We start from the raw sequence: 16,347 nt of genomic DNA on the forward strand, positions 1-16,347 counted from the left end.
GTGTGTGTGTGTAATTTTAGTAGAGACGGGTGTGTGTGTAATTTTAGTAGAGACGGGGTTTCACTGTGTTGGCCGGGCTGGTCTCCTGACCTCATGATCTGCCGCCTAACAGTCTTTATAATAACAGCATGTGTGTTCATCTTGTGGAGATTTGAATCTGTGATACCTGTGGACTTCCGGCGCCCCGTGGGCCTCGTGTGTGCCAGGTGCTGGCTGAGTCCCACAGGCTCTCCAAAGGCTGCTGAGGTCATTGTGCAGCCTTGGAGATGGGTGCACAGAGCAATGGGTGGATGTTACAGCCTTTGTCACCACGTTTCTTTCACTCGGACTCGCCCGTTCAGAAGCTCTTGGTCCTCAGATCTCCAAGGAAGCTGCTTTTGTCCAATATGTGTTTCCAGAAATCTCAAAATAGTTCCAAGTTCTCCTGGCATTTGACTTTTTCTCTTTTTTTTTTTTTTTTTTTTGGCTTTTCTATGGAATGTCAGAGATTTTGTTGAAAAGAAAGACAGCCCCAAAAGTCTCAGATCCAAAGAAAAATATTAATGTATTTGCAGAGTTCTGAAAACACAAACTCCACAAATTTCTATGAAAATATGAGAAAAATGCATCAGCGTAAACCACTGCAGTTCTATTCAGGGTCAATGGTTAGATCACAGTGTGAAGTGTGCAGAACATTGAAATTGAATTTAATTAAACATGGATTCAACTATTTTAATTGTTATTTCCAAATAGTACATCCAAAAGAGACAGGCCTACAGAACTGTCACCCACCAAAAATGTAAAAGTGCCCCCAAAATACTAAAGACAGCAGCAGCCTCATATGTGCCAAGGTGACATTGTGCTACACTAGCCAAGGCCCACTCCAGGAATCACGTAGAGAAAACTTGGAGGTTTATTTGTGTTACACAAATGGTCTAAAGGGACAATCCCGTGCTCCCTCTTTTACCTTCAGGGAAAAAAACTCTCAACCTGAGTTTCGTTGTGAAATGTGCAATATTTATGCTCTTAGAGGGAAACAGAAGCACAATTTGCTCAGTAGGCACCAAGCCCTGTGTCTGTTCTCACCCTTCCTGGGCTCAGTGTGTTTTGCTCCTGCTCCCCAGGAGCCGCGACTGCTGTGTTTGCAGCACTGGGACAGGTTGGATGCTGGGATGAGTGTGTAAGTGACTGAGAGTATGACAGCCTAGAGGAAGGAGCTGGCCCCTTAGGGCGAGGTCTAGGAAGCAGCCAACCCCTCAGGGAGAGGCCCTTCTTCCGCCACGAGCCAGGATGCAGGTGCAAGGCTGCTTCTTTAGGAAAACTCCAACTGCAGATGGGAGGTGGAGGCCCCTTTTTAAAGGCAGCCTCCAGCAGGGAACAGACTTAACTGGAGGAAACATGTAGATGGAAAGCAGACCGAGCCTCTCCGAGCCCAGCCCCACATGCAAATCTAGACTATCAGAGAAGCGTGACACCCACTTATTTCAAGATCTATGATACACAGTGAACAATCTCTCCTCGGACTGATTTTAATGTTTGCTACCTTGGCAGCTGCAGCACCACACACGTGAGATTTGGAAGACTACAGGTGTCTGTGCATTCTTTCCAATAGAATCCTTTTGATTTAAGTTAAGACTGACTTTGGTTAGGTACATTTTAGTTTTGCCTACTTCTCCCTTATATTTTTTGTGTGTCATAAATGTATAGTATAAAACGACTTTGGTAACATAAATGAGAATTCCCACTGAAATAATCATCCAGAAAAGTTGGCTGAGATGCAGGTGCAAACAAACTAACAAGGATATGACCAAAAAGGACATCTGTGTTTAATTGACATTTGTTCTCCTTATCCAAAAAGAATGTCACTTTGACCCTGCAGCTGGGTATGGCAAAGATCTGAAGTCACATGCTGGGGAGACACCTGAAAAACCCACAAGCCAGAGAGGGTCACAGGTGCTTCCGCCCAGAGAGATGGACCAACCATCCTCCCTCCTTTGTCTAAGAAATCCCTCACACACTTCTCCTCAAAGGCTACAGCTAAAGCAGAGGCTTCCTCGCGGCCTTTCAATGGAATATCCAACTGGCGTTATCTAAGGGAACATGGCAAGAAAAGGGAACATGAAATTCCAAGTTTAATGAGGTGCTGTGACCTCCCCAGTTCTACAGCACTTGTTTCCACAAGCTGAGACTTTATAGGTAATCACTTCTAAAATCTTCGGTGATGAGTACATCATCTGATATTTAAATTTATTCTTAAATTGTTTCTCTTTTCTCAGCACAGATAACTGAGATTTATAACTACAGCCAAGGCATCAAATCACATCTGAGTCTTTCTCCAGTGTGAGTCTCACACACATCAGTCAGACGCAAAGGAGAGAAGAACATGCTTCCTTCAAGCCATGTACCTGGCTCCACGCCGACTTTCCATAACCCATGGCCTTGTGGTTTCCCAGGCGAAGCATGCTGGAAATCACGTTATCCCTGGACAGTTGTCCAAGGCACCACTGTCCTTCCTAGCCAACGAAGCAAGTCTTCTAGCAGTAGAGCATTGGTGGTGCAAGGAAGCAAAACGTGGAAGAAGACCCACTGTTCTTGGTGGGCGTGTCTCCCTGAGTCTGAAAGATGCTTCTTAAAGGAGTAGCTGATCTCCAAAGAAACAGACTGACTTGTTCTTTCTCAGATGCAGGGTAAACAAATTTGCAGTGTTGGGGCAGGCTACGGAAGCAGCACTTTGGGGTCCTATGCTTATGACCCCACAAGTAGGCACCACTAGGCTCTGGAGAACTCCCATGAGGGCACCCTGTGCATACCACTGTGTGCCCCATGGCTGGCCCTTGTGTGGAGGGAGGTGTCCTGCCACCCCGTAGGGCCCCAGCTGTCCACCTCATAGGAGGGTCTGAAGACAGCCTGGGTGTTGGGAGTGTCCAGAATCCTATTGAAAATCTCACATGAAACTGTTTCCAGTGCTAGAAGCAGGCCTGTCAGTTCCCATCTGGAGGATGCTACCAGGGACAAAGATTCTTAGAGTCCCTGAGTTCTGGGGAACCCAGTGCTGAACTGAATCAAATGAAGAGATGAGCTCCCTGAGAGGTTATCTGATGCAGAACAGCATGGACTCACTCTCAGCCCCAGTGCTCTTCGAGGAATCATTCAGTAAGAAGAAAATGCCAATTTACCAAATGTGTCAATATCAAGTAAATGTCAGGACTTATTAAAAGAATCAGGTTGAAGCAAATTGATCATAAAATTTTAGAATCACATAGAACCAAGCTGCTCAGGAAATGTCGGTTGTCCACTTGAATAAATTAAGAGTTTGTGTGTGTGTTTATGTGAGTGTGTATGTGTGTAGGTATGTGTGTGTGTATTTGTGTGTGTGTGTGTGTCTCCCATTAAATGAATCTAAGAGATTTCATCCAAGTTTTCACCAAGGGAATTAGAACTAAAATAATGTACAGTTTACTGAAACCTAAATGTCTACTGAGAAAAAAAACCTATAAGGACAAAATAGTGATATAGAACTATAGAACTTCAGGTACATTAGATTCAACAAATTATTTTCCTTTTCCTTGAGATAAGAAGGGATACTTAGGGAAAAAATAAATCAGTCATTTACAAAACATCATTTACTTTAAATGGTATGTTCTATTTTCCCTACACCACAAAGAAAGCTGAAGCAGCTATTGCTGCTGCTATAGTCAAAGTTTCAACTTGTGTTTTAATGTAGATAGTGCATACGAGTATACAATTCAGTGAAAGAATGTCAAATGCTTTCAATTTTAATCATGTTATCTTTATTTTTGTGGACTTTTTCATAGAAAGATATTTCACATCTGTGTTTTAAATAACTTTAAACTATTTTTTCTACTACAGTAAAATATATATGTGTGTGTGTGTGTGTGTGTGTGTGTGTGTGTATGTAGTTCTTTCTCTTTCACACATTTTCCAAGTGTTGTTATTTTCTATTTGGGCTAAAGTTAGATGGAGTCAGCTCCTCAGTGTGCGGGTACACTGGAGGGTCAGTGGGTAGCATCATCACCAACTATCAGCTGTTTCTAGAAGGGGCTGGCACTCCCTCAGGCCATAGAAAGTGGTTTTCCAGAGTCCCCATGAGCTGCTTCAAACAGATGAGTGTCCAGAGCCCAGCTTTCTGAAATGGATCCTGAGGTCTGGGGTAGGTTCCATGAGCTGGCAGCGACTAGCCCAGGCCACTTGCTGTGGTGCCTGCCACACCTGTCCCACTAAGTTCACGTCAGCATCTTTAAACTTTGTGTTTGGGATCCAGCTATGATACCGCCACTGCACTTCATTTATTTAAAGTATGAATCAAATACTTTTTTACTGCATTTTGTTCCTTGCAATCTCCGTAGCATATTGAGGTTAATGAGGGAATTAAAGTTCCATTTTCCCTTTGAAAGTAGCTCACCCCTCCATTTGTGGTCCTTTCTAAAGCACGCCAGGGTTTCAGCACAGCAAGACTCACTGCAATCGTGCTGGTGACACTGGGGCCTGGCACAGCTGGACAAAGGCCAAGGTGGGTGCTGGGATGGGGCAGCTTGGTGAGCTCAGGGAAGCATGCACCATGCAGAACAGCAACTTTCATGCATCCCTGCTCTGCCCGCGACTTCTTGTGTCTTTCCATTTTCCATAGTCACGAAAATTCCAGGATCCAGCACTCAGCCCTGCCAGCCTGGCTCCACCTACTTCCCTCTCAGGCCCTCCTGTCGGTCCTCATAGGACCCTCCGAGTGGGCTTTTGCTCCAGGGTCTCCATGACTCCCCCAGCGTCAGGGGAGGATAACACCATTATGTGATAAACACTTTAGAAACAGCATCTGACCGCAAAACCAGAATGGGACTTTAAGCTCCACAGCATCATTCTCTCTTGTGCCCTCAGATGTATAATAAAATCATCTTCCCAGGGACTCTTACTGGAGAATCTACCTGCCTACCTACCGTGCCCCATACCTGGCATCTGTGTAGCCTTTAAAAGCTGCGTCCTGAACTACTCTGACTTTGAACAAACTGTAATTTCAGAAAAAAAAAAATCCTTGATAATGAATAGCCATTTGTCATGGGCAAAGCCACAGGTGCATGTGGAGAGGAGTCTGACCTTTAAATCAGGAGTCTGTGCACACTGCAGGCAGATAAATGCATAGGGATTGGGTTTGCCACCGGGCAAAGACCAGGGCTCTAGAGGGAGTTTATCCTGTTCCTTGTTTTCAGAGTACTAAATCTGGGTAAAGTCACGTGTTTCTTAATAACAGGGATAAATTCTGAGAAATCACCCTGATATGGTTTGGCTGTGTCCCCACCCAAATCCCACCTTGAACTGTAGTTCCCCACGTGTCATGGGAGGGACCTGGTGGGAGGTAATTTAATAACCCCCATGGTGGCTTCCCTCATGCTGTTCTCAGGATAGTGAGTTCTCACGAGATCTGACGGTTTTATACGGGGCTTCCCTCTTTTGCTCGGCACTTCTCCTTCCTACCATCATGTGAAGAAGGATGTGTTTGCTTCCCCTTCCACCATGATTGTAAGTTTCCTGAGTCCTCCCCAGCTGTGCAGAACTATGAGTCAATTAAACCCCTTTCCTTATAAATATCCCGGTCTTGGGTAGATCTTTATTAGCAGTGTGAGAACAAACTAATACACACCTTTAGGCAAGTTCATCATTGTGTGAACATCATAGAGTATACTTACACACACTTAGGTGATATATACATATCATTGATATACCTATCTTTCCATATGGCAAACAGAATGTCCCGGCATCATTACTGAACGTCAGTCATTTCCCCTACTTGATCTCAATGCCAATATCAAGTGCTATCCAACAGGTTTCTATATCTGCTTCATTATAACGTTATGGGACCACTGTTGGACATGCGGTCTGGCATTGAGTGAAACATCCTTGTGGCTGTGTACAGGAATGTCTTCGTAACATCAGTAGGAAGAACTCTCAGGCCTAGAGAACATGGCAAAATCCTGCCTTTGTCGTCTGCAAAAGTAACTGAAATCTGTTTACCTGGTATTATATTGCATTCCGAAAGGAAGAGCAAGCGTGTTCAACACCGCGGGAAGCACAGGCCTAGGCACGGCACTCATAGTGCTGGTGTGCAGTGTGGTTGCTGGCTTGTTTCATTTAAGAGGATTGTTGAAGCTAATTGCCAGATGATGCAGAACATCATCTCAAAGGCACTTTTAGTCTCTGTGGTCTTTTTTCCTAGATAATACGACAAAGAAGGTAAATCTCTTTCTGAAAATAACTCTGAAATATCAGCATCTTTTGCTGAGTCAAACCCTTCATTGATGCAGGAAGCATTTCAATCTTTGGCTCTAAGCATTAGACTGTTAACTCTGCATCTAATTCTTAAATTGGCAAAACTGAAAATTGAGAGTATAAAATCAACACCAAAAAAATCACCAAAAACTGCACACGTGCTATTGTACACATCCCACTTGCTAAAAAGAAAAATGAGAAACAATCAGTAAGAAATCTTATTGAGAATAATTTTAGAAGACTTTGGGGAAAAAACTGAAATATTTGGATAAATTTCTTCCTTATTCAATGGAATAAGGCGTTCTAAGAAAAGAATATTAGATAAGTAAAAAAAGACTCTGTTCTTAAAATTCATAGAAATTACTCTTCTTCCTTACATGCTGTGAAAAAAATGCCAACATAAACTCGAGTTTGTAAATGTAAGAAGTTATCAAGTATGAAAATATGTTTGCATTCATTTTGATGATGGATGTCCCCATCTTTGGATGATCAAACAGCAGCTTACCTTTGCAGTTTCCTCGATATGCAATCTCTAGCTGGGGGTCTTTGCACTTGGCACGCTGAAATTCACAACGGGAAAGGAAGGTCCTTCCGTCAGATGCGCAGAGAGGTTTCTGAGGCGAACCCGCACAGTCCAAGCTACAATCCTTGTCTTTATCTTGATCAACTCTCAAAAACTTAAAGGAGAAAAAAAGAAGCCAGACAAGTTTAAAGACACATTCTTCAGAGCAGCAGAAAACAGAAGGCTGCCTCAGGCCACTTCACGGTCAGGAAATAAAAGCTTGAGGGATAACGCCCCCCGGTTCTCAACCCTGCCAAAAGCATCACATGCACATCTGAACATTTTAGCCATTGTCTGTTTCAAAAGCCTAGCTAATTTGGACGTTCTCTATATCAACATTGGCCGTCTGACACACAACATGTTGATGGGCAGTGGAAGGAATCACAACCTGTGATTTCTTGAATGAAAATTTATCAACTTTAAATAATTTGCCCAATGTTATACATACAATTTTTTTAAACCTTCGCAATGATAAAAGAACTAAAAATAGAGATTAGCCAAAAGCCGAAGCTGGACTCCAAGCCAGGGAGGGCACACAAGACGCTGTAGGGGCTGGATGGCCCGTGGGGAGCCCCAGACCTCACCAGAAATCCAGGCAGGGTCCTCAGGGCTCCCGACCTGAGGACTGTGACAGTGGCAGGTGTGGCTAAGAACAGGTAAGCCTGTGTGTTTTGGAGCTCACAAAGCTACTTGGCAGTGGCCTTGACCAGATTTGGGGATGAAGGCTGGAGCCAAGGGACAGGTGAGTAGCACCCAGAGGTGATAGGGCCTTTGCCATCTCAGAGCGAGCTATTTTTCACATTTGTTCCGTTTCAAACAGCGAGCTCTAATTTTCCTGAGAATAAGCTCACCTGCTGAAATGATTCAGGTTTATTTTAGCTAAGAGGTGAGTGAAAACAGATCATTGCCTTTCAGGGTTTTGTAAAAATGTGTGCTTTACTTAAAGAGGGCAGAGCCGGCACATAAACACATTTTATTCAGTTGAATTCTGCCACGGATGAGTCTCAATCACGTTTTTCACTTCACCAACACGCATTGCCTAAGCTCTTCCAGCAGTGGGGGGCGCCGCGGGGGCAGGCAGCTCCTGGGAGACATGGCCTTCGGGTGCTGTGCCTTGGGAAGTTCCTCCACCCGCTGAGACGCTGTCTGGATCTTATGAAATGCTTCGGAGTCATTCCTCGCCTCCCAGGCACTTGAGGCTCTTGACAGCCTCGTTCTCGCAGCACACAGCTGGCCAGAGCAGCGCAGCTTTGCACCCAAGAAAGAGGGGAAAAACCAGAAAGAAAACGTGAACCTGCCATCTGTTCGGAGGAGCCCCAGGTGCCTTCGTTTCACACAGGGGCCTGCCCTATTCATAGCTGTCTCCTACTGTAGAGGAAAAGATGGAATAACCTAAATCCTGTTCATTTTTATGTTTAAAGGGTGGTCTCTATGTATTTCCTGAACCCGTAAGTGAGGAGATGCTGAGGACTTAGGAAGACGCTGTAATTATCATTTTCTCTAAAGGAAAAGAGACAGCCTCGACATTTTTTCTCAAATAAAAGCACCCAGCATCCAGGCATTTGGAATTTGACCATAATTCTTGATACTTTACTGGTGCAGAACTAACAATGAAGTATGATTTCTCAGGAATAAGAGAACACACAGGTTATGTGTATGTTTCTCCCCTACCTCCTGTTTAATAGCAATTAAATTTCACGGGAGACAGTGCATGTAAGAAAATAAGCTTTTAACTAAGTTGTGCTCATTAATAAACAGCCCATTCAAGAAAAATAAATATTCCTATTCCAAAGAATTCACTATGTGTTAAAAGAACTCGGTTGAGAGTCTTAAAACTAATTCAAGATAAAAAGTACTTTGCTAAATTTAGAATGCAATCAATTGGACATCGAGTGACTTTATTTTAAAAAGAAAACTCAGAATTGCAGGGGTTTCTTATTTCTTTTGATTTCCACGAAGCAGTGCTATTTGCACAGGTGCAAGGAGCCCAGGTGTAAGGGTGGGGGGAGGGAAGGGCACACGAAGTGTCTTTGTGGATACCAAGTAGCTCACACATTAGAAAACCAGTCAGACAGATTCAATGGGTTAAAGTCATGGTCTATGCTGCTTCTTAATAAATTACTGGGTTTGGGCCAGAAGAAAAAGATTAAGACAAAAACCATTTACAAAACAGGTAAAAGCGCTCTTCAAATCTTAACATGTTTAAAATTTCTCCTTATAATATTGATTAAATACTTCTCTGACTATATGAGATAACGCATGGCATGAGAAGACATTAAGGAAATTTTGCCTCTGAAATACATAATTCTGTAGCTGTAAGATTTGCAAGGCCAGGTGCAGTGGCTCACACCTATAATCCCAGAGCTTTGGGAGGCCAAGGTGGGGGGATCTGTTGAGCCCAGGGATTTGAGACCAGCCTGGGCCTCACAGTGAGACTCTGCCTCTATCAGGCGTGGGGGGAAATTAGCCAGGTGTGGTGGTGTAATAAAATAAAGTGCACAATAAATGTGCACCTGTGGACCCAGCTACTTAGGAGGTTGAGGTGGGAGGATCACTTGAGCCCAGGGAATTGGAGGTTGCAGTGAGCTATGACTGTGCACCAGTGCACTCCAGCCTGGGCAAGTGAGACCTTGTCTCAAAAAAAAAAAAAAAAAATCTCAAAAGCACACACTTTCTAAATAATAGGGCAAGAGAATAAATGGTGTCCACGTGTTTGCTTTCTCTTAATGGGAGGTGCACACAGGAAGAAACGAGATTGAACAGAAGACAGGGCAGCTCTGGCAACAAAGCGCAGTGCCTGGAGAGCCTGCACAATTCTGAAAGTCACTGGGGACAGGTGGGAGAGTGGTTACAGACTCAAGCCTGTTTTAAAGAATCATTTATCCATTTTAAAGCCTGGACTTTCTCAGGTGCAGAAAACAGGGTCCTACTCTTTTAGAACAGAGAACCTAAATCTTCCATGCAAATATGGAAATCCCATTTCAGAGCCTGCAATGCGAAGCTTAAATATGAAAAGAAAACACAACTCTCCACGGGACATTTTCTCCCAGAGACGGACATTCCATTCACTCATTCATCCAGCATCTGAGAGACGGACGTTCCATTCACTCATTCATCCAGTATCTGAGAGAGGGACGTTCCATTCACTCATTCATCCAGCATCCGAGAGACGGACATTCCATTCACTCATTCATTCAGTATCTGAGAGACAGACATTTTCATTCACTCATTCATCCAGTATCTGAGAGACGGACATTTCATTCACTCATTCATCCAGTATCTGAGAGACGGACATTCCATTCACTCATTCATCCAGTATCTGAGAGACGGACATTCCATTCACTCATTCATCCAGTATCTGAGAGACGGACATTTCATTCAGTCATTCATCTGGCATCTGTGGAAGTTAGTTGCACCACTTTATATGTATTTTAGAAACCCTTAACTTCAGTATTTTATTGTCTTCACCTTCTTGCTCCCAGTCTTTAAGAATAAAGCCTCATGTTTCCAGTTAGCTCAAAAGTCAGACCCAGCTTGAACGGAACATATTAAATAGTTATTAAGTGACCCCTCTCTGTAAAAGGCATTCTACTGGAGGATGGGATTTTGAAGAAGAGCCTGCCCTCATGAAGCTGAAAATCCAGAGGGCAGAAATGTACATCTACAAATGATGACCATGCTGTATAAAGAAGAACACAGGTGCCTGAGCGGCTCAGAGGGAAGATCGGTCAAAGCCGATTTGGGGGGATATCTGCTGCTTCCTAAAAGATTATCTAAGGCAGAGGTCCCCAACCCTGTATTCATCTGTATTTACAGCCACTCCCCATCACTCACATTTCCCCCTGAGCTCTGCCTCCTGTCAGATCAGCAGTGCCATTAGATTATCACAGCAGCGTGAACACTATTGTGAACTGCGCATGTGAGGGGTCTTAGGTTGCAGGCTCCTTATGAGAATCTAATGCCTGATGATTTCTCACTGTCTCCCATCTCCCCCAGATGGGACCATCTAGTTGCCACAAAACAAGCTCAGGGTTACCACTGATTTTTACATTATGATGAGTAGCATCATTATTTCATTATATATTGCAATGTAATAATAGAAATAAAGTTCATAATAAATGTAACACGCTTGAATCATCCGGAAACCATCCCCCACCCACCGGTTCATGGAAAAATTGTCGAACATTCCTCATGCCAGAAAGGTTAGGGACTGCTGATCTAAAAAACCCAGAGAAGCTGGATGAGAAGCCATGTGAGCTGGCATCCCAGGGCAAATCCATACACGTGGATGTGTCAAGGCCAGCAGTAGGAAGAAATTGGAAAAGACGCCACTGAAAGCAGGCCTCGTGTGTCATCATGGTGGTCAGTGCCTCTCAAATCAATGCGCTGGCCTCACCTGAGGACCTGAGGAGACCAAGGTTCAAACAGAAAACAAGGAGGTGCTGGGCTCCTCCCTCCGGCAGAGGATTCTGAGGAATGTGCTGTCCTCACCACGACACAGATGAGGCCAATGAACAAACTCCGCACAGGATCTCACCAGTTTTGTGGTGCGGTTTTTTGATCCTCCCTGATGCACTAGACTGAGTCACAGACGCTCAGTGTGGGGGCATTAACATTGGATTCTGGCCACTGCAGCCTCTGTGGGACACTGAGAGGGCATCACGTTCCTAGCACAGTCTGGTGGTGCCACTGGGCTCTGCACCAACAGGGGAGAGTTAATGCTGGTTCTGCATTTTTCCAGCTGTGCAATCTCTGAGACTCGATTTGCTAATCTGAAAATAAGAGTAATAATACCTTGTCACCTTTGAGGTAGCCGTGAGGATAAAATACAAGCTCTTCCACATGTGGACGAGGACCATGAAGAAAACCAGCATGTGGGGAGGGCATTTGCTCCGACAGCCCTGCTGACGGAGGTGCCTTACAGGAGCACGGAGACTCACCAGGAGGAGCTCACTGTGGAGACGTGACGTAAGTGCTCTCTGCTTGTTTAGAAAACAAGCAAGGTGGGCAGGCATGGTGGCTCACACCTGTAATCCCAGCACTTTGGGAGGCCGAGGCAGGCAAATCACCTGAGGTCAGGAGTTCAAGACCAGCCTGGCCAACATGGTAAAACCTCATCTCTACTAAAAGTACCAAAATTAGTTGGGCATGGTGGTGGGTGCCTGTAATCCAGTCACATGGAAGGCTGAGGCAGGAGAATCACTTGAACCCAGCAGGCGGAGGGTGCGGTAAGCAGAGATTATACCACTGCACTCCAGCCTGGGCAACAAGAGTGAGATTTTGTCTCAAAAAAAAAAAAAAAAAATAGACTGGGTGCTGTGGCTCACACCTGTAATCCCAACACTTTGGGAGGCCAAGGCAGGCGGATCACGAGGTCAGGAGATCAAGACCATTCTGGCTAACACAACGAAACCCCATCTCTACTAAAAATACAAAAAATTAGCCAGGCGTGCTGGCACGCACCTATAATCCCAGCAACTCAGGAGGCTGAGGCAGGACAATCACTTAAATCCAGGAGGCGAAGTTTGCAGTGAGCTGAGACTGCACCACTGCACTCCAGCCTGGACAACAGAGCAAGACTCCTTCTCAAAATTAAATTAAATTAAATTAAAAAGTAAGTGAGGCGTGAATCAGAGACACTGAGCATCAGCTTTTCAAAGGCAGCTTGTCTTAGTAAGTTTAAGAGTCTGAGTGAAATCACTCAGAGAGTTAGGACAGTGGGGATAACGCAGGTCCCATCAGCACTCCTGACCCCCTTTTGCCTTTTCGTTCTATTTATTGGGTACCCACAGGACTTTAAAAACCAAGAACAAACGATTGAATGGGATGAATTTGTGTTAATCTGCATGACCAGATTACAGCCACAAACCCAATACATATGCAGAAGGTAACTGGGGCAGATGCAGGGCACGGAGGGCCATCGCGCTGGCAAGGCTCTGTGGTCGAAGGGAACATGCTGACCTTGGCGAGGGTAGAAGAGCAAAGTGACCAGGGACGTGTATGGAGCCACGTGAGCTCTGGTTTCTTCACTTGTCCAGTGGAGGTGATAACAATGATGCCTGTTTCATAAAGATGATTATGAAAACAAAATGTGACAGTGCACGAGAAAGCGTTTGGAAAAGATATGAAGATGTTGTTTGCAAGAAGGCCCTGGAGCAGAGGTCCTGCTTATTTACCATTTAAATGAATATAAGGTATGTTTGCCATTTCAACTCTAGTGTGTGAGCACTAAGGGATCCTCCTGCTGGTGATCATTTTCAAAGAGAAAATGAGAAGTGTGCAGTAAAAAGGGAACTAAATTAGAAGTTCAAGAAGAGACAGCAGGTTTCTCCAGGAAGCCTAGGAAAGATGGAGGCAGGTGCAGGAAAGAGGGCAAGGGCTTAGCCCTGCAACGGAGCTGCCAGAGCGAGGTACCTGCAGCCAGCGGGAAGACCCGAGGGATATGCAGGAGGACGTGGCCAGGGTGAGGCAGCCCCTCTCAGGACCAAACACCTGGAGACACTTCCACCTTCTGTGGGGAACCAAGACGGGCCTCTCGGGATGTACACACAACCAAGCGAGGCTGAATCCCAGCCACCCCCCGGTGACACTGCTGAGTACGGAGACCTGAGGCTGTGGTTCTCTCTGTTTACCACGCTGCCTTTGTTTTTTTTTTTTAGTAGACCTGCAACTTTTTACAAGTGCATTTACCAATGGTTTACTGGCTTTTGGTCCCCTCACCCAGGATTTCCTAGAGCTCTTGGTTCCATCTTCCCCCAACCTCACGCTCTGCAGGGTGGGCTTCAGCTTTCTGGCCCCACAGCGAGGGACGGAAAATGCAGGTTCCTGGCTCCAGAGGGAGGGACGGACAATGCAGGTTCCCGGCCTCGCAGTGAGAGATGGACAATGCAGATTCCTGGCCCCGCAACCAGGGACAGACAATGCTTTACTGTACTTCTTGCTCTGCAACTCTCTTCTCCTTTTCCAAAACATTTATTTTCTATTTATTGTCTTTCCCTGTCTCCACATCCATGTTAATTTCAATGACGAAAATGGTATTTTTGCGCCTTGTTAGTAATTTTTGAGATAATTTAAGAAATCTCTTAGGTTATTCATTGTTCCAATCCAGGTTTAATTGAGATTCAGTAGGAACTCTGTTATTCTAAAATTCTTCCTAATAAGATATGATGAGGATGGTGTTACCTTAATGCAATAATTATCTCTGGCAACGACAACAAAAGATTACGCTTAGCATCCGACCACAACTCTTACAGGTCAGAGGTGTCTAGAGACACAGAGTAGATTCTGCAAGTCCCCTATGAAACACTAACACAGCTGAACCTGCCCTCTCATAAGCAATGTCCGCTCTATCAGAGTCTTGTCATGCTTTCGGTCACTTAAAAGTGTTTCCAGGATGTTCATGCAGCCTCAGGAACCATCCTCATTGCTTTAGCTACAAAAGTGCTTCTTATCCAGGGTCTCGGTGAGGATCAAGATGCCCCTGGATGAGTGTGAAGCACTTGCGTGCGTCCTCAGCCGCCACTGTGAAGCAGTAACCTTGTAGACGCAGAATGCACGGGCACGGACTCTAAGCCCAGTGCTCCTGAGCCCACGGACGGTACCTCCTCGGGGGCAGAGACGCTTGTGCACCCACTTGGCCTCGGAGTCCAGCAGTGTCTGGCCAGCACTGAGGCTCAGTGAAGAGCGTTGTCTTCAGAGCCACATTTGCGTAGCCACCCAGGGTCCCTACAGAATCACCGGGGCAAGTAGCAGAGCAGAGAGAAGGTGTTCGAGAAAATGAGCGCAAGAACACAGGGCCTGACCATGCGGAGACCCTGGAACACCTCCGTGAGGGACCCTGTCGGGTGCCACGCGTGAACGCCGTCCTTCCACCCGAGTCAACAGGAGGCCCGCCAACGCCAAGTACAAAAACCTCCAGCATTCAGAGTTCCCTCCCTCCTACTTCAGTCTCCCCTTCTCTGGCTCTACCCTCTTTGGACGTCATCTCTTTTTTCTTTTTCTTTCTTTCTTTTTTTTTTTCTTTTTTTTTTGAGACAGAGTTTCACTCTGTCACCTGGGCTGGAGTGCAGTGGGGCGATCTGGACTCACTGCAACTTCTGCCTCCTGGGTTCAAGTGATTCCCCTGTCTCAGCCTCCCAAGTTGCTGTGGGACTACAGGTGCCACCACGCTCAGCTAATTTTTATATTTCTGGATAGAGACAGGGTTTTGCAATGTTGCCCAGGCTGGTCTCGAACTCCTGAGCTCAGGTAATCCACTTGCTTTGGCCTCCCAAAGTGCTGGGATTACAGGCATGAGCCACCGCACCTGACATGGACTTCATCTCTGTTAGCCTCTTTCCCTGCTCACAGCTTGAACACTGAGCACCTGGGCCAGGCATTGTTCTAAACACTTTACTGCATTAGTACCTTTAACCTAACCATCTTCTGCATTAAATGCTATCATTAGCCCAATTGTGCAGATAACAATGTCCAATTGTGCAGATAACAATGTGGAAACAGAGTGATTAATTAACTCACTCCTTCCTGATTGCACTGCTGGTCAGCATGGGACCCCAGGGCCCAGTCTGCTCCACAGTCCCCTATTGGTCTGGTTAAAAAAATGAAATGTGTAGCTCCTCACGGGCTCCCAGTGGAAAACTTACATGATAACTGGATATAAAGTAGTAGTTTCCAATTAACATGAAAATATACACAATGGAAATACATAAACTTATTTCCTTCACACGTAGAAGACAGTTAAAACTTTGGGAGGCGACACAGTTGGATTTCTCTGCTGTAGGCGTACAGGGAAAAAACAGATCTGACTTCTAACTTGAAGGTTTGACGCTCATCATCACTGCCCCATCTGCGGCACACTTCAGAGCTCATGTATATAGCTCATCGGTCTCTGGGCTGCAACTCACAAAAGATCAGATAAACTCCAACCTTCACTGATAGCAAAAGCAAACATGCTACCTGGAGAGTGATTAGCCAGTGACAAGATTACAGAGGTTAAATGAGAAGTGTCTGAAAATAAAAGTACAAATCAACCATGAAAATAAGTATGAAGCACGAGTTGGACTGTGGTTCCCACATGCCCAACAGCACCCGGAATCATAGTGGCTCTCAGTGGCAGCGTGCAGCACCGTCTCCCAGGCAGTGGACTCTCATCTCCACCCCAAAGACTGACTCATAGGACTGGGAGAACCCAGGGTTTCTCTGTATAGTAGACAGGATATGAGCCCTTGCCTTCCCCCCAGACTCTGACTCGTAGGGCTGGGAGAACCCGGGGTTTCCATGTGTAGTAGACAAGCTATGAGACAGGCTATGGGCCCTGGCAGTCCTCACGAAACACGGTCACATGTTGCGGCTCTCTGACCACTCAGCCCGCAGCAGGAAGGGCGATCCGGAAAGAACGGCTCCCCTACCATTCCAATGACACAGACAACCCCAATGACCCGACCTCTTTGATTGAAGAAGTAGCTCTGTTTTTATTACAGTATATAATTCACAAATTCCCTGATAGCCTTGACATTTTCTGGAACAGC

At 45.4% G+C, this 16,347-nt stretch overlaps 1 protein-coding gene across 1 annotated transcript in view; it reads right to left on the reverse strand.

The window, feature by feature from the left end:
- Positions 1–16,347, reverse strand: part of SMOC2 (SPARC related modular calcium binding 2) — a 217,695-nt gene that overhangs the window by 142,106 nt on the left and 59,242 nt on the right. The window contains exon 4 of the mRNA XM_010388342.2: positions 6,764–6,935. Coding sequence (XP_010386644.2) covers positions 6,764–6,935 — 172 coding nt within the window. The remainder of the gene's footprint in view (positions 1–6,763; positions 6,936–16,347) is intronic.

This window comes from Rhinopithecus roxellana, chromosome 4 (genome assembly GCF_007565055.1).
Source record: "Rhinopithecus roxellana isolate Shanxi Qingling chromosome 4, ASM756505v1, whole genome shotgun sequence".
Classification (NCBI taxonomy): Eukaryota; Metazoa; Chordata; class Mammalia; order Primates; family Cercopithecidae; genus Rhinopithecus; species Rhinopithecus roxellana.